We start from the raw sequence: 27,298 nt of genomic DNA on the forward strand, positions 1-27,298 counted from the left end.
TTTTTTTTTTTTGAGACAGAGTCTCACTCTATTGTCCAGTCTAGAGTGTAGTGGCGCATTCTCAGCTCACTGCAACCTCTGCCTCCCAGGTTCAAGCAATTCTCATGCCTCAGCCTCCCATCTAGCTGGGACAACAGGTGCACACCACCACGCCTGGCTAATTTTTGTATTTCTAGTAGAGACGGGGATTCACCATGTTGACCAGGCTAGCCTTGAGCTCCAGACCTCAGGTGATCCACCTGCCTCAGCCTCCCAAAGTGCTGGGATTACAGGCGTGAGCCACCATGCCCAGCCCTTAGTTTCCTTTATTTATTCATTGATTTGTTTTTTTATTTGTATCACTGTGTGAAGCCAGGAATAAACATTTATTTTTTGGCTTGTTCAGATACATTAGTAAAGGGCTTCTTCATTTTAGTAACGCCATACCATTATTTCCAAAACGAACTTGGTGAAAGCTGCTAGCTATCTTGTCGATGTACTGCGGTGGTTCTGTTTCAGATCTGTTGACCAGAAATGTTTCGGATTTGGGGTTGTTCATTAAGAGTAAACAGCAGCTGTCGGACAACCAGAGGCAGATATCTGATGCCATTGCTGCTGCGAGTATCGTGACAAATGGCACTGGGATTGAGAGCACATCTCTGGGCATTTTCGGGGTGGGCATACTTCAGCTCAACGATTTCCTCGTGAATTGCCAAGGAGAGCACTGCACTTATGATGAAATCCTCAGCATCATCCAGGTTTGTGCCTGTTTTGTGTGTGCATGTGTATGTGATGTCTCTGGTTATTCTAATACTTTGCTGCTAAATATTTACTCTTTCTATACTTCTTTCCAAAGCTTTTAAATCTGGGGCAGAAATAGTTTGGTTTGGTTTGGTTTTTAACAAAATGCCAAGTATGGGCTGGGCGTGGTGGTTCATGCCTGTAATCCCATCACTTTGGGAGGCTGAGGCTGGCGGATCACTTGAGGCCAGAAGTTTGAGACCAGCCTGGCCAACATGATGAAACCCCGGCTCTACTAAAAATACAAAAATCAGCCAGAGCTGGGCGTGGTGGCTCACACCTGTAATCCTAACACTTTGAGAGGCTGAGGCAGGTGGATCACCTGAGGTCAGGAGTTCAAGATCAGCCTGGCCAACATGGTGAAACTCTGTCTCTACCAAAAATACAAAAATTATCCAGGTATGGCGGCGCATACCTGTAATCCCAGGGGCCCAGGAAGGTGAGGCAGGAGAATCGCTGGAACCCAGGAGGTGGAGGCTGCAGTGAGCATAGATTACGTCACTGCCCTGGGCAACAGATTGAGACCCTATCTCAAAAAAAAAAAAAAAAAAAAAAAATCAGCCAGGCATGGTGGTGCAGACCTGTAATTCCAGCTACTTGAGAGACTGAGACACGAGAATCGCTTGAACCCGGAAGGCAGAGGTTGCAGCGAGCTGAGATTGCACCACCGCACACCAGTCTGGGCAACAGAGCAAAACACAAACAAAAGCAAGTATGTAAGTGTTCTCCTCTAACATACAATTAACATAGGCCCCAGGCCTTCTCTAACTCAGTAGCTATTACAAGGAGTTGGTACATAATTTTTTCTTGTTATTTTAGAACATGCAACAGAATTAGTCTAGGTTTTCAAACTCGCTAGTCATTTAATGAATATGTACTGGTTCCTACTATGCTGGTTCAGTTTTAGGAGGTGGAAATATAGCAGAGAATAAGATAAAAGTTCTGGCCCTCAATGCAGCTTATATTCTAAAGGGTGAGGCAGACAACAAAGATACGATGTAATTTCTGGTACTAATGGGGTAGGGGAAAAACTGAGTCAAATAAGGGAAAGGAATGATACTGGAGGGCTCAGGAGAGTAAGCAAAGGCCATTTGGAAGAGGTGGCATTTTGGACTGAGCCCTAAGTGAATAACCAACTCGAAGGTCTCAGGAAAGAGCATTCCCCACAGGGAGCCCCAGGCTCAAAGACCACAGCAGCAGAAAGCTGGGAGTTTATGAGGAACCACAGAAAGCTGGCAGACTGTGAGCTGCACAAGCCAGGCAAAGTGGCAGGCACAGTGTCAGACAGACGTGCAAGGGCCCAATCATCCGGGCCTTGTAGAGCACGAGAAGGAGGTTGGCTTTAGTCCACGTAAAATATGTGAAATGGGATACCACTGGACATTTCTGAGTAGAGGAGTAACATGATTTGTTTTATTTTTTAAGAGATTACTCTGAGCAAGGCATGGTGACACAAACCTGTAGTCCCAGCTACTCAGGAAGCTGAGGCAGGAGGATGGCCTGAGCCCAGGAGTTCGCGGACAGCCTGGGCAATATAGCAAGACCCTGTCTCTTAAAAAAGATTTTTTTTAAGTGGTTACTATGGCCCCATTTTAAACTGTGCTGGTGAAGGAATAGATACAGAGAAACTGCTGAGGAAGCTATCACAGTAACCAGCAATAGCTGGTGAAGGTTTAGACTACAAGGTGGCAGCAGAGAGGAGTGGGGACAGCATTCATTGTGGCTGCATGCAACAAATTAGTCTAGGTTTCAGCCTCCCTTAACACCTGACTGGGTATCAATGTATTCGTTGTGCAGCAGTTGGATTTCATCACTGAAAATGCTAAAATCATGAGATGACTGTCATACTGTTGAGTGCTCATTATAATATAAATAAATACAGGCATGGCACCAAGTGCTCTGTGTGAATCATCTCAGTTCGCCTCTCACCAGCTTTATGGTAGCAATTATCCCCATTTTCACCTGGATAAACTGATACACTTTGTTTCCATAGAAATCAGCCTTGTTCTTTTCTCATTCTCTCCTTTTTTCTATTAAATAAATATGCTTAGTATAATAAACTCACATCTAATAAATATTTTCTTTTGGACTAAAAACTACTTCTTACCACTACATTGCTAAATTAGTTCAAATATTTGGTTTAGATGTTTCCTGATGAAAACAGAACAGCTTTAAAAAATGATGTGGCGATTTCTTTCCCCCTTAGTTTCCTTAACCTAAGTAAAAAATTTTTTTAATTCCTTGCAGAAGTTTGAGCCTAGCATCAGTATGTGTCATCAGGGACTAATGTCATTTGAAGGGTTTGCAAGGTAACTTTTAAAATATCTTTTGCCCATTTTTAAAAGTAGTATACATTTTCCCATGTGGTCTTAAGAAAATTTGTTTCATCTAGGTTTCTGATGGATAAAGAAAATTTTGCCTCAAAAAATGATGAGTCACAGGAGAACGTCAAAGAACTGCAGCTACCCCTCTCATACTATTACATTGAATCTTCACACAATACCTACCTCACGGGCCATCAGCTCAAAGGAGAATCCTCGGTGGAACTCTATAGCCAGGTACAGGGAATGCCATTTGGAATGTGGTTTTTATTAAACCTAATTATTTACATAATCCCCAAAGTCACAAAAACCTGACCCCAGACTCCTTTGAAGATCTTATAAGCTATGGCATGTCAAAAGTGGGGAACCATGATGTGTGGGAAAACTGGCTATACATACAGCAGTTGTTTTCTTTCTTCTTTTTGTTTTGTTTTCCCCATCTATACTTAACCTTTATTCTAGGCCAAAATAAAAGTGTTTGTTTGAGAATCATAGCTTTTAGATCCTAGTTAGTCTGACCTACTCCCACTAAAATTAGATTTTCCCATGGGAAAATTATCTAATCGTTTCTCTAAATGCTAAATAAATCAATATATTGTAGTGGGAAAGCATAGTAGAAAATGCAACTTTCTATGTAGTTATTCCCAAAATATTGTTTGTTTTGCTTTTCAGTTTGTTAAATAATTAATCTATCCCTATGGTAACCAAAAACAATGCAGAAAAAAATCTGCAGAGTGTAGGCACTGTCTCTACACATTCATGAGAATGTTCTTTGAAACTCAGTAGGCTCTTTAAACTAGAAAAAGTATATCCTTTTAACCTAAACGTCCAACTTGCAATGATCTGCATGTCCATTGCCTGTCTGCTATACTGTGGGCAGCTTCCTCATCTATTCTGCCTGTTTTCTGAACTCTTTCAAGAAGGATCAATGGATTGGAGCTAGGCTGGGTCCAGGGAATATAAATGTGTCATTGTGTGCACATGTGGATCCAAGTTTGGAAATCACAGTTGTATGGTTTACACAGCCCCAGCAACAATGAGTTCCCTTTGTTCTCCCAGATTAGTCCAGATATTCCTCAAAGCATGGGGCAGTGTTTTGTCCCAAAGCTTGTTTAGCACAGAATATGCATTTTATTTTTTTTTTTTTTATTTTTTTTTGAGACGGAGTTTTGCTCTTGCTACCCAGTCTGAAGTGCAATGGCACGATCTCGGCTCACCGCAACCTCCGCCTCCTGGGTTCAGGCAATTCTCCTGCCTCAGCCTCCTGAGTAGCTGGGATTACAGGCACGCACCACCATGCCCAGCTGATTTTTTATATTTTTAGTAGAGACGGGGTTTCACCTTGTTGACCAGGATGGTCTCAATCTCTTGACCTCGTGATCCACCTGCCTCCGCCTCCCAAAGTGCTGGGATTACAGGCGTGAGCCACCGCGCCCGGCCTAGAATATGCATTTTAAACTGTATTCTCGAAGGGACTTTTATTATGAAAGAAGATGTGTCCTTAGAGTAGTGATTTTCAAAACAGAAGTTCTGTCACGGGGCCTCAGCCCCCGACACTGAGATGAGGAAGCAAGAGAGTAGGACAGGTGCCATACGCTCCCCCGCTTCAGCTAATGTACTACTCTTACACACACTTTGCATATTGTCCCTCCATTTGCACACAGGATGCCAAAGTTGAAAGAAGTTTGAAATCCATTATTCTGTAGGAAAGAAATGAGATACACATGTAAATACAGATATATATTTCATATACACACACATAGATATATACATATACATGTTTGTACATATATATGTTAGTGCATATATACGTATCTATGTACTTGTGTGTATGCCTATTTCTCCCGGGAAAATAAACAAAGACCAGTGTCCTGGCTTTAATTCCTACTTCATTTCTCTGTTTGACTTCAGAGAGTTTTTAAACCTCTTAACATCACATCCTAAGGAGAAATTATTACAGCTTTTGAATAAGGCACAAGAACCCCTCAAATAGACTCACAGGTGTGATTAAACCTACTGTGCAGACAGGTTTGGATCCCTCACACTTCATTTCTAACCCTCTCCACGCTTCCTTGGCCTTTCCTAATTACCTCTTAACATTTCTCCATGGGGCAGATGGGAAGTGAGAATAAGCCCTGCTCTTCTCATCTAGAATTTCCAGCCCAGGCTTTCCTCTTCTAGCCATATGTGGAGGTCTAAGGTCATGTAGACTTTAGTGAAGACCTTTAGTTTTTTCATGCTGAAAAGCCATCTCATCTGTCACCTCTTGCTGAACATTATTCCCAGTCTGGCAGGGTCAGCACAGAGATAAGCAGGTTGGCGTTGCAGCCGCCATTTTACAGAACAATTTCCAGCCCAAGGCACTGCATCTTTAGATACTCCAGCTGCTGAAAGAAGCAGATAGCTAGCCTTGGGATTCTAGGCCACCGACTATGCTGTAAAATAGGAAGAATATAGCACATATCTCATACTGTGTTAAAATGAGAATCATTCCACTATCTGAGCTTAGTTTCAGAAACTCTAGTGGCTCCTAAGCCCCAGTAATGGATTGCTGTCACATAGAAACAGTTATGTGCATTCTAAAATCAGTAGGTAGGCACATTTACAGACTCAAACCTCTTGGCTTGGGTCACCATTCCAGTATGTGATAGTTTTTTAAGATGACGTACAGATAGATCTATGGAGGAAGAGGCTGCTTCCAGCAAACTTCACAAAGTTGCAACCCAAGCACATGTATTGAGCTCTGCTTCCCACTTTAGATCCAGGATAGCAAATAGGTATCAACTCATCTGATTCTTTGGTAGTGTTTTCTGGAGCACTTTGATAAAGAGGTTGTAAGCTAACATATTTTAAAGCTTAGAGGGCAAGTGTACCTAGCTTGATTATTGATGTGTGCTGTGTGTCTGAGAGAAAGAAATCGTTTATGGATTATTTGCCATCTTTGCTCTAGTTGCTGATGTGGAATTAGATAGCCAGGCAAATCCTTGATAACTCTTTGTTTCTACTCTTCTTACATGCTGCACAGTCACAGCAAATATGTTTAATCGTAGCTTAATTTGGGTCTTAATGGAGGAGATTTTATCCTGATTAGCTTCCTATAAATGTTTAGCCAGGTCATTAAGGACTCAGTGGCCTTACTTTCCCTGGGCTGTAGCATCAGCATTTTCACCTCCATGGATGTCTGCCCAGGTAGAGCATTTGCCTGGTTCTCTAATTTCAAGATGTGCCATTTCAGGGGGTCAAAGTTGCTAGGAAAATGGCCATATGGTTTTTCTATCAAATTTTACTTTCCTTTAACATTCAGCTCTGGTAAACATTCTTCCTTCCTTAGTCTGTTCCCTTCCTTCCCCACTCCAGATTAATTGTGGCCATTGGCAAAAATGTAATGTTCGTTTTAGACCATATGCTCTTCTGCTCTAGTCCTGAGTGTGAACACTGACTGATATGTAGAACTATATGCTGGGTTTAGTTTGAGGCTTTATCTCCAGGTGCTCACCTGGGGTGGATTCTCATTGATCACACAGGTCCTCTTGCAAGGCTGTCGAAGTGTAGAATTGGACTGCTGGGACGGAGATGATGGGATGCCCATCATTTATCATGGACATACACTGACAACCAAGATCCCCTTCAAGGTAATGCTTCATAACTTTCTTTAAATCAAATCATAAAGAAACATTATCTCCATTTTTTTTTTTTTTTTTTTTTTTTTTTTTTTNTGAGATGGGATCTCTCTCAGTTATCCAGACTGGAGTGCAGTGGTGCCATCTTGGCTCACTGCAACCTCCACCTCCCAAGTTCAAGCGATTCTCCTGCCTCAGCCTCCTGAGTAACTGGGATTACAGGCACATGCCATCAAGCCCAACAAATTTTTGTATTTCTAGTAGAGATGGGGTTTCACCATGTTGGCCAGGCTGGTCTCAAACTCCTGACCTCAAGTGATCCGCCCACCTCAGCCTCCCAAAGTGCTAGGATTACAGGCATGAGCCACCACACCTGGCCTCCATTCATCATTTAAATCAGTGACATGACCAAATTACACCTTAGGTCAAGGGTCTTTATGCTGGGTCTAAATGAAGACTTCCCAAAAGTGTTTGCTGTATCATGTAGAATACACGTTCACGTTTCTGGAGTTAATCTAGAACTCTCGTTAGATTCCCCATTCAACCAAAGTTAGTAGCATGTAATAATATTATTAGTTAGCATGTAATATTAGTTAGCATGTAATAATATTGCAACTTTTACATGATATGATGATATAAAAGGCAGGTTCTGTTCTCCTGCTGTAGAAATTAACGGTCATTTGTCCTGGTATAATGCTGACAAAGGCCAATGCCAAGAGTTAGGAGATGGTTAAATAGTTAGCATTATACTATCATGAGCATCAGTTCCACCTTAGAAGATTGGTCACCCAGGAAGACTGATGTCATTGGATTTGTGTTTCAAATTCTGGGTAGCTTATTCATTCAGTTATGCAATTACTATCTTCATTCAGAAGGTCTTAGGCTGTGTAACATTATTTTTCTCTGAACTGTGGCCAGGCTGTAAAGGAATATTATTTTTATTTCCTATGTAGAAATAGTGGCTAAAATGCATTTTCTCCTTAACTTGGTTTCCTATTTAGTACTCCTAAAGCTCCTGTGTGCTATATTGGTCAGGGGACGAGTTAATAACTGTGTTTACATATACACATAAATATATGTGATATATGTCATACTGCCTCAAATAAATTATAAACTCTTTATAAGCAGGAAGGTATTTTGTGCTTATGTTTGCTGCTATAAATAAGAGAGTATCTTTTACCTGCAATATACTCTATATGTAGAGAGAGAGTATATGTATATAGATAGATTTGTTAAATTCAGTATGATAGTTCTTCTTTATAGTATGTGAACAATACTCATTATAAACAGTTTAATGTCTTTCTACAAAATAGCCTCATCCTCATGCTTCATTTGAAAATATAAAAACCACCTTTGACCAGAGTCTGCTGTATGCAACAACTGAGATGCTTTCTGTGGCTATATCATTGGACAGATATCTGGACTCTAATGAGCTGTTTTGGCTCTCATAGGAAGTGGTGGAAGCCATTGATCGCAGTGCCTTCATCAACTCTGACCTGCCAGTCATCATATCGATTGAGAACCACTGTTCATTGCCTCAGCAACGAAAAATGGCAGAAATTTTCAAGGTGAGCTCTCAACAAAAAGGCAGGATGGTGTGTTAGCAGAATGGTGTGTTGGCCCTTGTCTTGCAATTGTCATTGGGTTGCTTTTTGCTTTTTGGGTTTTTTTTGAGACAGAGTCTCACTTTCTCACCCAGGTCAGAGTACAGTGGTGCAATCCCACCTCACCACAACCTCTGCCTCTGAGGTTCAAGTGATTCTCCTGCCTCAGCCTCCTGAGTAGCTGGGATTACTGGTGTGTACCCCCATGCCTGGCTAATTTTTGTATATTTAGGAGAGACAGGGTTTCACCATGTTGGGCAGGCTGCTCTGGAACTCCCAGCTTCAAGCGATCTGCCTGCCTTGGCCTCCCAAATTGCTGGGATTGTAGGCATGAGCCACACACCTGGCTGTCATTGGGTATTACACGAGGCCTTTGTGGACCACACCACAGTTGGACCTTGGCCATGAAGCATATACAGTTAGGGTCCCACAGATCTGAGAAATTGGGCTGTTCTTAGCCTGGGCCCTCTCTGGGATGGTCCCTCTTTTCAGCTGGAATAATATACACATTGCTCTCTGGTCTCCTGACCCTTTCCAGAAAGCCTTAGGAGGAAACGATAGACCAACTCTCCAACATTTCTGGTACCAAAAGTCCAGGGATGCCAGGGTGTCACCTGTCAGTTGTATATGGAAAAGCTGAAAATATCTCAGGGCAAATAAGTCAAATCTTCTTGTAGGAGAAGATCTTATACCGCAGTACAAGGATCCAAGTTAGCAAAGAGCTTAGACTGGCCAGCACAGTTGCTATGTTAACAGTCAGCCCTTCCTCATGTAAGGGAATAATGCACCCAAATTTAGGAGCAGATATTCCATTATGCTTCCCGCTTCCTCTAATGGTAGAGACATTTGTGGAAATGTGGCTCTCAGTGGGAAGAGGGGCACCAGCAAAAGAAAATGTCCCCAAATATTAATGCCAACAAAACTAATTAACTCTTCATATTGTCATGGCCTAAGCTTTGATTTTTTTTTTTTTTTCAATTAAAAAAAATTCCTATATAAGGGGCCTGGGGAGTCATGCCCTACAAACCATAAATTCTCATCAGCTGTGTTTTATTTAACCCTATATATTATAAAAAAAAAAAAAGGCCAGGCCCAGTGGCTCACACCTGTAATCCTAGCACTTTGGGAGGCTGGGGCGGGTGAATCACTTGAGCTCAGGAGTTTGAGACCAGCCTGGGCAACATGGCAAAACCTTGTCTCTACGAAAAATACAAAATTACCCAAGTGAGGTGGCATGAGCCTGTACTCCCAGCTACTTGAGGAGCTGAGACAGGAGGATCGCTTGAGCTCAGGAGGTGGAGGCTACAGTGAGACAAGATCATGCCACTGCACTCCAGCCTGGGTGACAAAGTGAGACCCTATCTCCAAATAAAAAAACTAGAAGTAGAAATTGCCATATTTTCTATCCTTACCCCAATAGATTACCCCGTGTCTGCCTTCTCTCCACCTGCCTCCTGGAGAGGCACACACTCCGCTTTGGAAATTGATGCTCAAAATCTTTGTGAGAATTGTATCTGTGGTTCTTCACACTACGTGGGGGCAAATTCTACCTAAGTCTCATCTTTGTCCCTACACCCTGTCCCCTCCAAAGTTTCTATCCTTTTGATTTGACTTCACCCGAAACTAACCTTATTGTACAAACAACAGCCTCTAACTGGTTCTCTGTTTTCTTATTTAATACCTCAGACCTCAGAATATTTTCCTAAATAGTTAGAACTGACCCCAGCTGCAAAGTGGCTTCATTCTCTCCTCCTGTCCTTCTAATCACCTCCCTTCCTTTCAGTAAGAAACTGAAGAGGGCAGAGCAGGGGACAACTTCCTTCCTAGTTCCTCTTTCTAAGACTTTTTAAATAATTCAACCAATCTAAAATATCTACTATATTTATGAAGTATACATGTATTTATCAATTATAGATAAAAGGTATTTCTTTATTCTTTTTAGACTGTGTTTGGAGAAAAGCTGGTGGCTAAATTCTTATTTGAGACTGATTTCTCAGATGATCCAATGCTTCCTTCACCAGACCAACTCAGAAGGAAAGTGCTTCTTAAAAACAAGAAGCTAAAAGCCCATCAGACGCCAGTGGATATCTTAAAGCAAAAGGTACTCCCCTGCTGTGAAACCAGTTATGAAAAGGCAGTGTGCTTAGAACAAAAAAAAAAAAAAAAAAGGTCATTCTAACCTTTCAGATGACCTGCTGGTTTACTAGTTTTTCAAGATCGAATTTCCTTAAATGATAAATTTGATTTTGGGCTTTTCATAGACCAGTAAATTCTCTCATCTCACTCACCTAAGATTTAATTTGTGGAACTGTTCCCACATCGAATAAACCTCTGTTATTTAATGTGTTCTGAGTGGGATGATGAGTGACTCTTGTGTCTGAAAGTGAGCTTCAGGGTTGTCCATCCCACAATGGCTGCTATAGTCCCCTTTAGGGAGAGCCCCTTTAGGGGAGCACTTGGCATGGGGCTTGCAGTGGAAGCCCAATAGCAGCAGCCCTGTGATCCCGGTGTATCACTGGTTTGTGTTGTTTGGTCCCAGATCTCGTCAACAGAGATCTGTGCCCAAGAACGACAAACCCACCTGTGTAGGAGACCCTCAGCCCAAAGGTCAGTGAAGAAAGTTCAGGTCCAGAACACTGAGTCTATTTGCCAGGCTGCACCTACTTATCCCACAGGATGACAGCTGGTAAAACTACTTGTCCTACTTGGGAGGGCACTGTTGCTCCTAAAACATCACTTTGGAAACTAGCCAGCTACAGACTTGCTCTCAGGCTGACCTGTCTTTCAAAGAGAACAAGTACATAGATGCTAAAGATTCAGAAACCAGTTTCTTGACGAACATCCAAACCTGCATATTCCCTTGAAATCGTTGTGTACTCTGAGGTATACATCACCCAATTTGAAGATCACTCACGACTCTGAGCCAAAAGTTGCAAAATCAGCCACCTTCAGGGGCTAAATAGGAAACATCAGTGTGAGAAGCCAGCTGGATGCAGGACAGCTGGAAGTGGTGAGGACAGGAGTGGGGTGTGCAGGCCTCATCAATGAACAGCTCGAATTCAATTATTTTTAACACACTGCACCAGCCAAACAAGTCAGGTCTGGAGGTGAAGTCAGCCCCAAGGGCCACCAGTTGGAAACCTCCACCAGGGCTAACTTGATCTGGTTCTACACTCTCAAAGCATCTCCAGGTGACCTGGCCTTTGCTAGGGTTCCAGAGGCCATGTCACCTCTGCTGATGGGCCGTGTTATGACGTTATTTAACTGAAATGTTAGCATGTATACTCTAACTGGCCTTTCTCAAATGCCACCTCAGTGACTGACCACCCAGCAGTGGTGCTTTTTTTCCTAGAGCCCTGTTCATCTATGCTGTTTTCTCTATCCAACGATTCTTGCCCCATCCTCACTGCCAAGCAGATAAAGCTGTTAACCACACATACCGCTAAGGACTTCAAGATATATGTGAATGTCCTTGCCTTTCCCATTCTGGCGCAGTCATTTGCAGTTACTTATAAGGCTTTCATTCCGCTAATGAACAAAGTCTTTTTTATGTTGAGCCCAAACCTTCCTTCCTGTTCCTCCTTCTCATTGGCCCTCCCTCTTCCCCCTGCAGCTGTACAGACTAATGTTATATTTAGAAAGCTATCATGTGTTTCCCCAGCAGCTTTTCTTCTCCAAGCTAAAAATTCTTGTTGTACCAACTGTTCCTGACAGGATATGGTTGCTAAGACTCTTCATTTACCATTAAGAATATCGTGGATATTCCTGAATTTATCAATCTTAAAATGTGATTTCCAGAGCTAACTCAGTCTTCTAGATAGGATCTGACAGCCCAAGAACAGTGAAACCATCACCTCCCCTAATTTGAACTTTAAACCTTTGTTAATGCAGCCTCAGACTGTTTTCTTTTTAAAAATTCTTGGCCAGCTGCTGTGGCTCACACCTGTAATCCAAGCACTTTGGGAGGCTGAGGCAGGTGGATTGCTTGAGTCTAGGAGTTCAAGACCAGCCTGGGCAACATATCAAATCCCCATCTCTATAAAAAATATAAAAATTAACTGGACGTGGTGGCACATGCCTGTATTCCCGGCTACTGGAGAGTCTGAGGCAGGAGGATCACCTGAGCCTGGGAAGCCAAGGCTGCAGTGAGCCGTGATCATGCCACTGCACACCAGTCTAGGCTTAGAGTGAAACCCTTACTCAAAAAAAAAAAAAAAAAATTCTTTAGCACACACTGGGCTTGTGTTGAGCTTGTAGAAAATAAAAAGCATTCAGTTATTTTCAAATAGATATGCCCAATCTTCCCATTTTTCCAGATTAACAGTAAATTTTAACCTTCTGTATATGGGAGCCTCATATTTATCTCTATTTTTGCTCTTCTTGGTTTTGGTACATTAATACAGTCTACAAGGTTCTTTGTGAATTTGGTTTCTGTCATCTGGTCCATTTATTAGCAGCTTCTCAAACTGCATCTTCATCCCAAGTTGCCTTTGAGTCAGCCAGCCATGGAGAAGAGCCTGTGCCCTTCTTAAAGAACCCCCAACATTTAGATGATTACTGCTCCTGTCTGGTGCTCTTCTCTCTTGTAGCCTGCATTTCCCATAGTGTGCTTCAACCTCTTTATTGATTTATTTATAAAATAGAAAACTGAAGCCTGGCCACTTGTGTGACTTTCTCAAGGCCACCCAGCTCACAGCAGCAGAGCTTAGTCTCAGATGTGGGTCTTTATAGAAGCCCTTTTCAAAGGTGATACGGAAGTCAGAATTATTAATAAGAATAATCACTGGAGCACTTTGAAAAACAGATTCTAAGGTCATGAATCTAAAGTCAGAATTTCCACAAGAAAGCCTGCTCATCTGTTTATATAAAAATTATTCCTTAAGTTACCATGGTGTCTGCAGAAAAAAATAAATAACAATAATAATTCATATAATCCTGGAAGTTTGAGAAACACTATTTATCTGCTGTTTTTTTCCCCAAAGTGAATTACCTTATCCAAAAAAGCTAAGGAGGTTACTGTGCACCGAACTTGTTCTTAGGAGACCTTTTCCAACTCTTGCAAGCCACCTCTTTATTTTCTAAGTTCTCACAAACCAAGTGATTAATACCCCATCATGAAATTTTGTCAGTTACCACCTTAACATTGCCCACAGTATAATTTCCGTAGCTTACTTGTTCCTCATTTTGGAAAAATGGGACAACATAATCCCCATTTCCAGTTTTCTAAGACTGCTTGCAACCTTTCATGATGACTTCCCAGGGAGTATCAGCAATGATTCCATTGTCATATCTGTAAGGCCTTTCGGTTTTCTGGTAGATCATGGGTCTAGACCTAGTGATCTGACCTCAAATAAGCTGGGTGAATGCCCAGAGCTCCAGTGGGCTCAGACCTATCCCTTAACATAGAAGGCCTACATCATTTCCATACAAAGAACTCGCCCTCAGCAAGGATGGACTGATTCAGAGCAGGATTTATGAAGCCCTCCACCTGCCTCTGGCTTGTGCTGAGATGCATCCTGAAGTTTCCTAGCTATACCCCACCCGGATTCTCCAAGATTCTGCCATTCCTCTCCTGAACTTGAACCCAAAAAGCTCCAACATTTTGCCCTAGATAACAGGCACTGTGGCGAGGTACTGGGGAAACAGAGAAGGGTAAAACGTTGCTCCTGCCTAGCCCTATTAGGACCAGTCTCCTCATCTGACCCGTACCTCCAACCCTGACCTATATCCAAGTTACTTTTATTGAAGGGCTGAGGTCCCATTTTTCTACCCTAGAATAAGTACAATATTGTATAGAAGGGTCCCAGCTGCTGGCTGTTCATTGGGCTACCTCTCCCATGCTTCTGCTTGAGCATCTCAGGGGTCTTACCACTCCACTTTCAGACACTGCTGTCCGTGGTTCTTTGAGCGGTGTCCTTCTCCTATATAGTTCTCATGCTTTCCTGCCAGTGGGTCTGTCCAGCCCTTGGCCTCATCATTCCCAGCACTTGGCGTTACCTTGAGTGCTCGCTGCGTCAAGGCCCTTCTCCTATCAGCCATAAACAGACCTGCTTTTGGGGCTCACTTGTGCCTACAACAGATTTCCCAAAGTTTAGAATACTAATGCTGTGAGAGACTCTGAGAAGAGAAAGATGGGGAAGAAAATCCTTCCTGGTTAAGTAAGTATGAGACATGTTGCACTGGAGATCTTTGAAGACTCGCAATGCCCTTTAGCATATTAAATGAAGGCTGTGTGAAACCCTGCAGTAGGAATGTGTTCAGGTTTGGTTAAGCTGCTGTTTCCAGGCATTCAATGTGTTTTATGGTTCCTGTGATTGTCAGTTTTTCCATAACACTTACTAACACCCACAGAGCTCCATAAAACCCACTTTGAGAAATCTCAGCTTAGACAATGTCTAGTTATCTGGAATAGGTTTCATCTGGTTATGGATACAGCCTAACTTGTATCTTCCTTATGTATACATTTTTATTATAAAGGTAATATAACCACATTTCAAAAAATTGGGGAATAGAGAATTATTTTAAAACATACATAATTCCAGGGTCAAACACCTGTATTACATGGGTTCTTAACATTGGTAATATCCACAAATAGAATTTAGGGAGTCTGTAGATATAAATGGAAAAAAATTACATCTTTATTTTCACTAATTTCTAGGTGAAATTTAGCATTTCCTCTGATTATATAGGGAATAAACTACAGTACTGTAGGCAGTACCTATTGTCACCAATAGAAATGGCAAACTTTTTCATTATACTTCACAGTTGTCACTAATATCTCCAAGAAGTATTTATGCTCAATTTATATTTTCAAAAATGTTACTTGACCTACTACTATGTTTTCTACTGTGTTAATAAAGAAACACATATATTCTAATAGCACAAATTTGTTCCTATAACATGTGATAACTGTATTCAACAGTATTTCCTTTTAATCATTTCATTTTATGCATTTACAACCTCATTCTGAGAAGGGATCCTATCTCACCAGACAACCAGAGAAGTCTATGACACAAAAGCAAATGAAGAACCCCTGCTGTATTAACATTTACTATCTAGCACTTTTATGACTGTCATTTTATATAATTGCATTTTAAATATATAAAACAAAGAATACAGAATTATATGTATATATAGTATATAGATATCTGTGTGCCCACACATACATTTTATATATAGTGTATATTAGCACACACACATATCTATGCACACATACACATGCAGAATTGTCTATGTATATGTGCATATATAATCTATATAATATTCAATTTATAAATATTGAATGAAAAAATTTATTGAACAAAAGAATTTGTTCAATTCCTTTGTTCAATACACATATATCAATTATTTTTTCATGTCTCATTCTCTCAAGCAGACAACCATTGCTTACTGATCGCATTCCTCTATTGTTGGCCTTTTAGGTTGTTTCTTGCTTTTAGTTCATGCAAGTAACTTTTCCCATGTTTCAGATGATTTTCTTAAGCTAGGCAGTTTCTCAGACCTGTCCTGATGCTTATCACTTCACAGCAATTCCAGTAAACATGTGACCTTCCTAGCTGCACACATCAACTTCCTAAAGCTTCCGGGCCTGTTTTGTTAATCTGATTTACGGTTCAGATAGTCTTTTGAAAAAACTTTATTTAAACCAACAATAATTCTTTAGGCCTCTTTGTCCATAAGGATTCTAACATTGTTCTGGGTCAGGGGCCTGTATATATTATTTTAAGAAGGGGAAAAAATGGTTTATTAACAAAGACATACCTTCAAAAATTGATGGGTGATTCACTTCCTCAGTCATTTGGGATTGATGCTGGTTCTCCAAAGCACCAAAGCTTTCTCTTGGAGTGGTTGCCCTGGGAACCTGGCTAGCTGGGCACCTCATACGGTCTTCTGGAGACTGTGTATAAAAGCTCCAGGATTCTTCCTGTAAGAATGCTAACATTCACCTGAGTGTTGACATTGCATTTCAAGTGAATCTAGATGTTTTTCTCCTCTCCCAAATGTATCAAAATAGGTTAAGCTACTTTTAGCGATTGTATTAAACATCAGGGGTAGTTTTGAAGGTTATAAATGAATTCAGTAGCTTGGCATCTGCAGTTTACAATTATTGCTATTTTACAGGCTCATCAGTTAGCATCTATGCAAGCACAGGCTTATATTGGTGGGAATGCCAACCCCCCACCTGCCAATAATGAGGAAGAGGAAGATGAGGAGGACGAATATGATTATGACTATGAATCCCTTTCTGATGGTAAGAGAAACAGATCCCTATGCTGTGCACAGGAAAATGTTTGGATGATTTTCCACATTTTTCTTTCTAAAATAAACCTGGAGCTCCAGAGACCAATAATACAGATTGTTATAGTATTGTCCAGGAGTTTCTGAATTCAGTCGCTTAGCAAGGACCGAGGAAGGAAAGGGATTCTGTTAGCCACCACTGAAGGAAAGAAGAGGCAGGTGTGGGAAGTTACAGGGAGTCATTCCTATGACAAATTCTTAGAGGAAGAGATGAAATTACAGCAAAAAAATCTTGTTTTCACCCTTTAGTTTCTAGTGTGGCTGATGCTCTTGGCAGGAATTGTAGTCTGAGGCTGCGTCCTTTTTCCTGCACCACCGGCAGGGGGCAGCATCACGATTCTGTGCTCTCTGTTCGTTTCACTCTCACACCACTAAGCCAACAAGATCTTTCCTTCTGGCCCTACCAAAGAGAAAAAACATGGGCAATTGCTAGTGTTGCAATACAAAAAAGTCACATGAATGATGTTAACTACAGATTAGTAGCGAAGGATTCTTCTTACCTGAGAATTAGGTTTTCAGTGTGATTAATTTGCGTTAAACACTTGTTAGAGATTGCAGAATGTTTACTCGGGTTCCCTTGCTGATAGAAGACTGTTTCATTTTGGTGACCTCTGAAAGACAACAATATAATAAGAAAATGCCAAGGTTCCTATTTCTATAAACATTATACAGTAGAATATATTGTTTCTATGTAGAATAATTGTTTTGCTGAATATGCAGATATGCCCAGACCAGAAACAACTTACCATTAAGTTGTGTCAGGCATTAAGACAACTGAGCAGCCTCGTCCAAATATCTGCTGCTCAGCAGAAATTTGGGTTGTCTCTAATCATAGTTTTGTGAACCTCCATCACTTGTTACACTGCAGTCTCTGTCTGCCCCCAAATATAATACTAAACTATGTCACTTAATATTTGTCCTTAGTAATAGTTGATTGCTTCCTACCATCAATTAAAAGCCAATTTGCTACACCTGAAACCCCATGAGCTAATATGAGGGACATATCTCATCAGATAGTAAGAGGGAAAAAATTAAAAGGAGTCAAGACAATTTCTCTACAGCCTATTCCTTAAAAGTCATGGGAATGTGAATTTTTTATAGTCTTCTTCCCCATGGATTTCTTCCCCATTACAGTTGCAGTAATGCCCCATAGAAAAACAAATTGATTCAGATATGAAATAAAAAGCACACTTAAGAAATTAACTAATGCAGATGTCATATGCCCCTATAAGTAGTTAGTCCACTAGAAAACAAATTTGCTTTCTCCTAAATTACTCCTGTGCTTTTTCTGTACTTCTGAGAACAGGAAAGGAGAAAGTTTTTAGAAATCATTATTATACTGTAGATTTCACATAAAGAAATAACAAAAAATAATTATAGATGGTTTTGATTTGCAAATAACAAAATGAACAAGCGGGAGAAGGATCTTTCTGATTTATTTTCATTTGGGACAGTAAAAGTTAATTCTATACCACTGAATTTCTAAGATAGTTGTATGCATTTTTAAAAATCCACATAAGCAGAGATTGGGGTATCAGTGGAAATGGAGACCCCAAAAGGCTCTGTTCCAATAGACTATGAGACCTGGGGCAATGTCCTTTTCATCACTTGAGGCCTTACATGCCTCAGATATGTAATGAAAAGGTTTTGTGAAGTGTCTGGTGATGTTCTTCTTTTACTTCCAGGACTAACATCTATGATGTATGACCACTTAAGCCCACTACCACTACATGAGTATTTCCCCTTTCATTAAAAGATCCCTCTGACTGGATGATTCTCAAACAGGCCTTGTAGTTATGCCGTGACTTGTTGAAGCTTGTCCAGTTAAGGCTTCTGTATGTGACTATTAAATGCCTTGCTAACCATACGCCTTTGATTGTGACCGTCTCCACTTTCTCCAGCAGGGATAGAAAACAGAAATCTGCCTGCTGTGGGAAGCACCATGACCAGCCTCTTAGGGGGCCTAAAAGGTTTCCTAGTTTCTTGTAATAATGGGTCCTTTTGAGAATAAGATGAAAGCTGTCACCTCTGGAAAATAAAACGTGCTCTCAAAATTCTGCACAACTACAAGAGTTTCATAAGTTTCCCAAGACCCACATGGGCATCCTAGATTAAGAACCTATCTCTGAAGTCAGGGTGCCCAGTTTATCTCTGTGGCATCTCTCGTCCTTTGTTTTCATACCCAGGGATGTTGGATTCATGCCAACGTGTTAGATTAATTCCTTTATTTAAATAATTAATTAAATTCCTTTGGGCTATAAAAATTTGACCCAGCAATCCTATTACTGGCTATATACCCAAAGGATTATAAATCATTCTATTACAAAGACACATGCACATGTGTGTTCATTGCGACACTGTTTACAATAGCAAAGACCTGGAACCAACCCAAATGCCCATCAATGATAGACTGGACAAAAAAAATGTGGCACATATACACCATGGAATACTACGCAGCCATAAAAAACAATGAGTTTGTGTCCTTTGTAGGGACATGGATGAATCTGGAAACCATCATTCTTAGTAAACAGACAGAAGAACAAAAAGCAAACACTGCATGTTCTCACTCATAGGCGGGTGTTGAACAATGAGAACACAAGGACACAGGGAGGGGAGCAACACACACGAGGGTCTGTTGGTGGGAGGCCAGGAGAGGGACAGCAGGGGTGGGGAGGGATCACATGGGGAGAAATGCCAGATATAGTTGATGGGGGGGATGGAGACAGCAAACCACCTTGCCAAGTATGTACTTATGCAACAATCCTGCATGATCTGCACATGTACCCCAGAACATAAAGTGCAATAAAAAAATAAATAATTAAATTGTTGCAAAAAAAAAATGAGATAATGCCTGGCCACACAATTATTGCAAGAAAACCCTAAGGAAGTTGCAAATGACAGTTACGTATTTTAGAAATTGCAACTCTGCCTTTTGGGTAATAAATGCTTAATGAATATTTTTCTCCCAACCTTGTTGTGTACCTTGTGACTAGTTTTGAACATACACTGCAGACAAATTTGAATTTACAATTAACATGGACATATTCCCTGACAATGACAGCATGATTCCAACAAATTACTCTGTTTCCGTCTATTTGAAATGAAGTCATATTGGGAGTATTACAATAGTAACTCAAAATATGTAACATCAATGTGTCAACCCTTGGCATGATACACATTAATAATGTTCACTTTTACTGCTAGTCCTTGTGTCACTCAACAGTCAGAATATTAAATCTATATAGCATTTCTTGTTTCATTTATCTGATAATCTAAGCTGCTGTTATTTATGCTTTGCTTCATGCCTTTGTTTAATTTATCTGGTGTTTGTCTTAATTTTCTCCTTCCTTTACCCCTTTCTGATTCTGTTTTTCTATAGCAGATGTCCTTACTGCCTCCCCTGCTCCTAACGGTCAGGAAGGTAAATGCCATTTGAACTGGGCATTCTAACTGCATGGACATCAACATTCTGTTTCCAATTTCTTGGGCCTGGTTAGCATGACGTTGTGATACTTCTGTGAATACACATGTAATGAAATGATTTATCTCATTTACTTCTTAGCCTGCATGGCCCTGATTTGGTATAAGGTCATTTTGATCTAAGCATTTGTGCTCTGATGAGATACTAAATCTTGAGTGAGAAATTAGCTTTCTTGTTTTTCGTTGTAAAAGGCCATCATCACGATATACCTCTAATACCTTTAGAGTCATTCAGAATAGAAAGGCAAAAAAAGAACAAAATATGATTATATCTCATACTTATTAGATATACTTTATTTTCTGTTCTTATGATTATCACTTAGTAAATTAATAACAGTCATGAAAACTTATTAATTATAATTGTGAAAACTTTGCATTGTACCCAATAATAAGTCTTTCCCCCTAGGTTTTGGCATTTCTCAAGGCAAAAGAAGTAAATAGCTTCATTTCAAAGTGAGAGTGTTTAAATTGTATATGTACCATCTAGAAGTGCTTCAGTCACTAAATCCTTCCCAAACATGTGCTGTCAGCTTCTTGACACAGGATTCTTCCATAATATTTTCACAGTTCCAATCATCTATATGAAAATGGGCATCCTCATTTAAATTATGTCTGTATGCCAGATTATTTGGAATCATTTAAATTATGTCTATAAGTGACAAAAACTACTGGTCAATAAATCAATTAAGTTGAAAATAACTGCATCAACCCAATTTTTACAAGTATGCTTCAAGCTATCATTTTGTCAACATACTATAGGTAGAGCCTCATTCAAGTATCTGGATGTCCTCATAGTGATGTATCGGTAGCTCTTAAGTGAAGCATTGGGTTCATTTTCACGGAAGCCTGCTAACTTATTTTCAGACAACATTCTAGAAGACAGACCTGAAAATAAATCATGTAATGACAAGCTTCAGTTTGAGTATAATGAAGAAATCCCGAAGAGGATAAAGAAAGCAGATAACTCAGCTTGCAACAAAGGAAAGGTGGGTGAATGATTTCTGTTAAATGACACTTGGACCATGTGGTACTCTTGTCAGTTTCAGCTGGGATTCCACTTCCTCCCTATCCCTCCCTTTCACCTTTCCCCTCACTTTCCTTCAGATGTCAAAGTTCACTTGGTGATATTATGAGATACCCACCTTCCGTTTGTGGAAAGTTAGTCATTGATTCATCCAATCAATACCTACTGATGGTCCAAGTGTGGCAGGTACTGAAGTGGCATAGGAGGTGGTTTAGTGATGGAGATAGACATGTCAACTCTGCTGAATATAAGTGCATAGAACAATGATTACACTGTGTTGCCAGAGAATTAAGGACAGGCTCTAAGGAAAGATGTTTGAGAAGGAAGATTTGGCCAAGCAGACAAAAACAGGACATTCAGGTCAAGACATTCCCTGGTATGTCCCGGGAATTGCAAGAAGTTTGAAAGGCATTTGGGGACCAAGAAGATAAACAGAGGCCAGATAGCAGAGGAATGACACTGAGAATAGAAAGACAAATGAGATACCCAGACCCTACCCTCAAGTGCCGCATGGTTTATAGACTCCGAGCAAATCTTTACATGTAGTTGCAGTGACATTGTTGGATAATGGAATTATAAAATACGTCAAAAATTTGAGGCACAGAAGAGATGTAGTCAATCTTCTATTTATTTAACGAAGATTAATTGACCATTCCACATGTAAGACAGTGGACCATGCACTGAGGGAAGATGAAGAATGAATTAGACTCATCTCCTGCCCTCAGAAAGCTTTTACTCTAGGAAAGCCGTTGGGATATGTATATGGATAATTATTGTGCAAGGGGAAATACAGTCATAACACCAGAAGAGAACAGATAAAGAGCTTTAGGAATTCAGAGAATAGTGGCATATACCTTCCATGTAAAATGGTATCATTTTCCCTTACTAGGTTTATGATATGGAACTGGGAGAAGAATTTTATCTTGCTCAAAATAAAAAGGAAAGCAGACAGATTGCACCAGAGCTTTCTGACCTTGTAATCTATTGTCAAGCAGTAAAATTTCCAGGTAAGATTAGGCAATATCATCAATAACATTTAAAAATACTAAAGGTTAAAAATATGCCATTTCTTTAATTGGGCATTGTGAACACTCTCAAAATAACTAAATTGTGTTGCTGAAATCATTGTTATAATACCTCCTAAATATCATTACTGTTATAATTTGCTTTGATGCTCATAAGGAAAAATACCATAATTCATTTTCCACATCACACAATGTCTTTTTATAATTATTATGAAAATAATCATAATTTTTAATTGTTAAAATGTATTAAGTACTTAATTACTAGGATTTGTGCTATTTTACATACACCTCCTTTACTGTTCATAATGATTATACAAGGTAGGTGATATTTCCTCTATCTTAAAATAAAACAAAGTCTGAGAGAGATGAAGTAATTTGCTGCAAGTTTCAGAGTATATCAGTTAAGATTCTTTTGTATGAAAGTGGCAGAAACTGACCTAAGCAAAGGGAAATCTATTGACTCATATACTTAAAAATGAAGACACACAAGTTTCAGGGATAGCTTAACCAAGGCACATGCCTTCTCTCTTCATTTCTCATTCTGCCTCCATCACACTGGCTTTCTTTCCTTTATTTTCTTTGTGGTTATAAGATGGCTTCAGCAGGCTGGCACTACATGCTTCCAGTTTCAGCTTTAGGGGAGGAAGTTCTTCCAGAACTTCCCACAGAAGTGTCATTTTTCTCATTGTTTCTCTTTACCCAAACCTTAACCAATCACTGTGGCCAGAGGAATGCAGTGCTCTGATGGTCTGGAGCCCATGTCACATGTTCCACCCCTGAGCTGGGTAGCAAGGCCCCACCCAAATCACAAGGACCAAGGATGGAGTTGAAGTGGGAGGGGAGATTTCCCCAGCTGATTGTTTCTAGAAGTACAGTGGACTTAGGCTGACGAACCACTTCCCCAAAACAGTGTTCTTTTCAATTAATGAATGGTAGACCTATGGCCTGTTTCCAGAGTCCTGCCCTTACCCCTTATACTGCCTGGCCTCTCTCATTTCAAGCTGTTTTCAATGAGCTTACTCAATTATGTGTCCCACAAATGGGGTACCTGGGGTGGAGGACAAACAAGAAACTCCATAAGTACACGGAACTCAGAAAAATTCATCTTTTCATACTAAGAAAAAGGATTCTCTTGAATAAAATTTCTGAGAACGGGAAAGTGGCTGAGATAGGAGCATCAGTCTACGCATTAGTTAGTAAACAGGGTATACTGACTTGGCCTGGAGAGAGGCATTAAAATGTCTTCATCTTTTCAAGATGGGCTGAACTCAGGTCCTGGCTTTCAGAGCATATCTTAAGCACCCAGTCTCACACCGTGCCTGGCAAATGGGTCAGAGGCATTGGGCTATTTAAAAGTTAGGCAAACTGGGTGTGGTGGTGCGTGCCTGTGGTCCCAGCTACCAGGGAGGCTGAGCAGGAGAAATGCTTGAGTCTAGGAGTTCAAGTCCAGCCTAGGCAACATATATAGCAAGACCTCGCCTCTAAAAAATAGTAATAATTAAATTCTTCAAATCACAATTAGGTAATAATGACCCTTTCATGCACCAGAGTAAAAAAAATATTATTTAATGATATGATAAAAATCATATATTTAATGAGATTTAAATCCTTTTTAATTGTAAGTTTTCTCCCATAAACTGTTTTTAAACTTTTGGCAGCTGCTACTGCTGGTCTGCTAGCAAATCCTGTGGAGGAGGATATGAATCAATAAGTAACCAGCAGAGATTTCAAAGAAATGCAGGAACCTAGCCATTTAAGTTTAATTCCACAGACCATGACCTCACAGCATAGAAGTACAATATGAGCATTATTTGCAACTGGCAAAACTCTTTTTATGATGGCATAAAATTCTTTACCTGTCAAAGAGCAGGGAGGCTGGCATGTCCTTCAGTGCAGGAACAAGGATGAGAACAAGAGTCTCTGTTTAAGAATCACACCCACTGCATTTCTTATTCTTTATAAATGCTGCTGATGCTACACTTGGACCATCCCACTCACTGTCTTTTCTTCTCTAAGGAGCACAAATTCCCAAAGAGATTTGAAGTCAGTGTGAAGGATAAAGTCTCTGTACCAATAGAAAATCATGGAAGGATCAAGAGGTCATTTGGTAGAGCTTCTAAGCATGTGGTTGTTTGGCTTATTTTTAAAATTCCAAGTATGTTGTTTTTTAAAAGTGTTCACGTAGCACACATTTTTTATAGGTATAGCGTATTTTAATTTTTTTAGAAAAATGAAGTTTCTGACATTTTCCCCCAATTTTATTTCCTTTATCAAAATAGCTAAATTGGATTGCCAAAAATTATTGTTACAATACCTTTTAAATATTTATTGTTATGTGTTTGATGCACATGAGGAAAATGCCATAAACTGTTCATTTTGCTATGCTGTGTTTTAATTTTGCTACCTTATCAATTTCAGTGTATGTCACCTTTCATCATCCCAAGTCCCTTCTTACAAGCCATATGAAAAAAAAATACCCTTCATTGCAGTAAGGCACCCAACAATCATGTGGTATGAAGCCCACAGAAGGGAAGGAACTTCCCCACCATCAGAAGCTAGTTCAGTGGCAGGGCAAGAGCCAGAACTGTCAGCTCCAGGGCTGGGCTCTTTGCAGCACACTATGGAAGTAGTCGAGTTTTTTCAACCTGCCTTCTCTTAGGGTTTGTCTCTCGGTTGCATTTATTACTTCTATTGACCTGGGTTTTTTTCCCCTTCTAATAGGAAAAAAAAAAGGGTATAGTATTTTTATTTTATGACCCTACTAACGTAGTTTCCAGTATCTTCCCACAAGCTCCCCTGCATCCTGCACTCTCCTCAGGCACCTACACACACTGCTGTCTTTCCAGTGCTAGGCCTTTGCTCAGAGTGTTCTCAGCCTTGCCTGGCCTTCCTGCTCCCCTTGACCCCTTGACAGGGTCCTTGTAAAGTATCTGAGACTCTTCAACTCACTGTGACATCTGCTTTTGGGTACCTCCTAGATACCCAACTGTTCCATGGTTAAGAGTACAACCTTGTTGTTTTGAGTTTTTAAATTTTGACAGCTTTCGTGGTGCAAGTAGTTTTTGGTTACATGGATGAATTGTATAGTGATGAAGTCTGGGATTTAGTGTACCTGTCACCCACATCATGTACATTGTACCTTATAGGTAGTTTTTCATCCCTCACCTCTCTCCCACTCCCTATTCTGAGTCTCCAATGTCCATTTTACTGCTCTGTATGCTTTGGCATGCCCATAGCTTAAAAGAGTATAATCTTCTAAGAAAAATTCTATTCAGTAGTGACAAGATCATCAGATAAGAGCATGGGTCAGAGACCTGGGCTCTTGGCTACCATGCTCTGTGATTTGGCCAAGGCAAATCTCTCTGAGCCTTTCTCACTCAAAAGTGGATTTGACTAGAATCCTTGTTTGTTTACCACACTTGCTGAAATCTTCAGAATCACCCAGGCCGCTTGATTAACATAGCCAGTCTCTGGCCTCTCTTCCAGGGATTTACCTTTGGAAGGCACTGCAAGGCCCTGGTCCCTGGTTTCTAAGGCAGGCGATTCAGGAGCAGGCAGCGCCAAATGATCTGGAAATCTGATTCTGAGGGGAATTTTGCCTCATTCTCCTTTGGATCCACCACACAGCCCACAGAGCAGGCGCACAGGGATTCCATGGTGAGGCTCGTCCAAGATTCTGTGACTTCCAGTGTTCATTTTTATTCCTACACTGAAGGATCCACATGGGGAGAGCCTTGCAAATGTCGGTCCATTCCCTGGACACACACTCTGATTTTCTCAGCACTGAGAGACAAGCTTTGTTCATCAAACAGTGGTTTACTCACAAGCCATTTGAATGACAAAAGTAGAACCCTGCTGCCTAGGACAGCTTTGGCATAGCTAGATGTGGATTCCTGGCACTGAGTGTTGCCCTCCCCCACAGAGAGCCTTGGCATTTCCCATAGCCATTCTGGGTTACTCAGACCCACAGTGGTCCTGCAGTTTGGAACACCTTGGAGGGCAAAGGGATGCATTTCAGGACATGAGAGGGTTAGGAACAGAACTCTCAGCAGAATGTCAACCAACACACCATTGAGAGGTAGCCCTGTTCACCAAAACTCAGTTACTCTCAGTGCCTCCCAGTATCTTGCCAAACCAGTGAAGACAGCTTTTCAGGCCTACAGGGACCGGGTAAGATGAGACCCAGCTGTGCCCTGCAGAGCACGGCAGGCAAGGCACTCAGGAAGAAGTGTGTGACCCTGAGTGGCTCTCAGACCATCCCCAGACTTAGCTTCTCTCCTGATTTTAGGAGTGACAATATGTTGAATCCTCTGATGTCTCTGGGAGAGCATCCAGGAGAAAGCCTAGCACTGATTATATTTACAGTAATGCCTCACTTAACGGTGGGGAGATATGCTGAGAAATGCTTCATTAGACTATTTTATCATTGCACGAAACATCAGAGTGTACTTAGACAAAGCTACAGTGTAGCCTACTACACACCTAGGTTGTAGGTGTGTAGTAGGCTACACTAGATGGTGTAGCCTATCGCTCCTAGGCTACAAGCCTGCACGGCACGTTACTGTACTGAATACTGCAGGTAAGCGTAACACAATGATAAGTATTTGTGCATTTAAACATATATAAACAGAAAAGGTACAGTAGAAATATAAAAGGTTAAAAATGGTACATCTGTATAGGACACTTATGAGTGGGGCTTGCAGGACTAGAAGTTGCTCTAAGTGGGTCAGTGAGTGAGTGGCAAGTGAATGTGAGGACCTGGGACAGTACTGTACACAACTATAGACTTTATAAACACTGGACACTAAGGCTACACTAAATTTATAAATAAAAATTTTTCTTTCTTCAAAAATAACTTTAGCTTACTGTAACTTTTATTTTTTAACTTTTTGACTCTTGTAATAACACTTAGATTAAAACACAAACACATTGTACGGCTATATAAAAATATCTTTTTTATTTTTATTTTTTAATTAGAGACCTGACATTGCTCTGTCACCCAGGCTGGAGTGCACTGGTGCAATCATTGCTCACTGTAACCTTGAACTCCTGGACTCAAGTGATCCTTTCACCCTAGCCTTCTGAGTACTTAGGACTACAGGCATGTACCACCAACACCTGACTAATTTTTTTTTTTTTTTTTTTT

General features: G+C 40.6%; 1 protein-coding gene across 1 annotated transcript in view; it reads left to right on the plus strand.

Moving 5' to 3' along the window:
* LOC108281689 (1-phosphatidylinositol 4,5-bisphosphate phosphodiesterase epsilon-1) overlaps positions 1-27,298 on the plus strand; it is a 143,792-nt gene that overhangs the window by 82,171 nt on the left and 34,323 nt on the right. Inside the window, exons 11-19 of the mRNA XM_017497371.1 lie at positions 499-737; positions 3,028-3,089; positions 3,173-3,338; positions 6,626-6,733; positions 8,173-8,289; positions 10,268-10,426; positions 16,447-16,576; positions 20,968-21,089; positions 22,017-22,134. Coding sequence (XP_017352860.1) covers positions 499-737; positions 3,028-3,089; positions 3,173-3,338; positions 6,626-6,733; positions 8,173-8,289; positions 10,268-10,426; positions 16,447-16,576; positions 20,968-21,089; positions 22,017-22,134 — 1,221 coding nt within the window. The remainder of the gene's footprint in view (positions 1-498; positions 738-3,027; positions 3,090-3,172; positions 3,339-6,625; positions 6,734-8,172; positions 8,290-10,267; positions 10,427-16,446; positions 16,577-20,967; positions 21,090-22,016; positions 22,135-27,298) is intronic.

The sequence above is a fragment of the Cebus imitator genome, unplaced genomic scaffold (genome assembly GCF_001604975.1).
Source record: "Cebus imitator isolate Cc_AM_T3 unplaced genomic scaffold, Cebus_imitator-1.0 Scaffold230, whole genome shotgun sequence".
NCBI lineage: Eukaryota > Metazoa > Chordata > Mammalia > Primates > Cebidae > Cebus > Cebus imitator.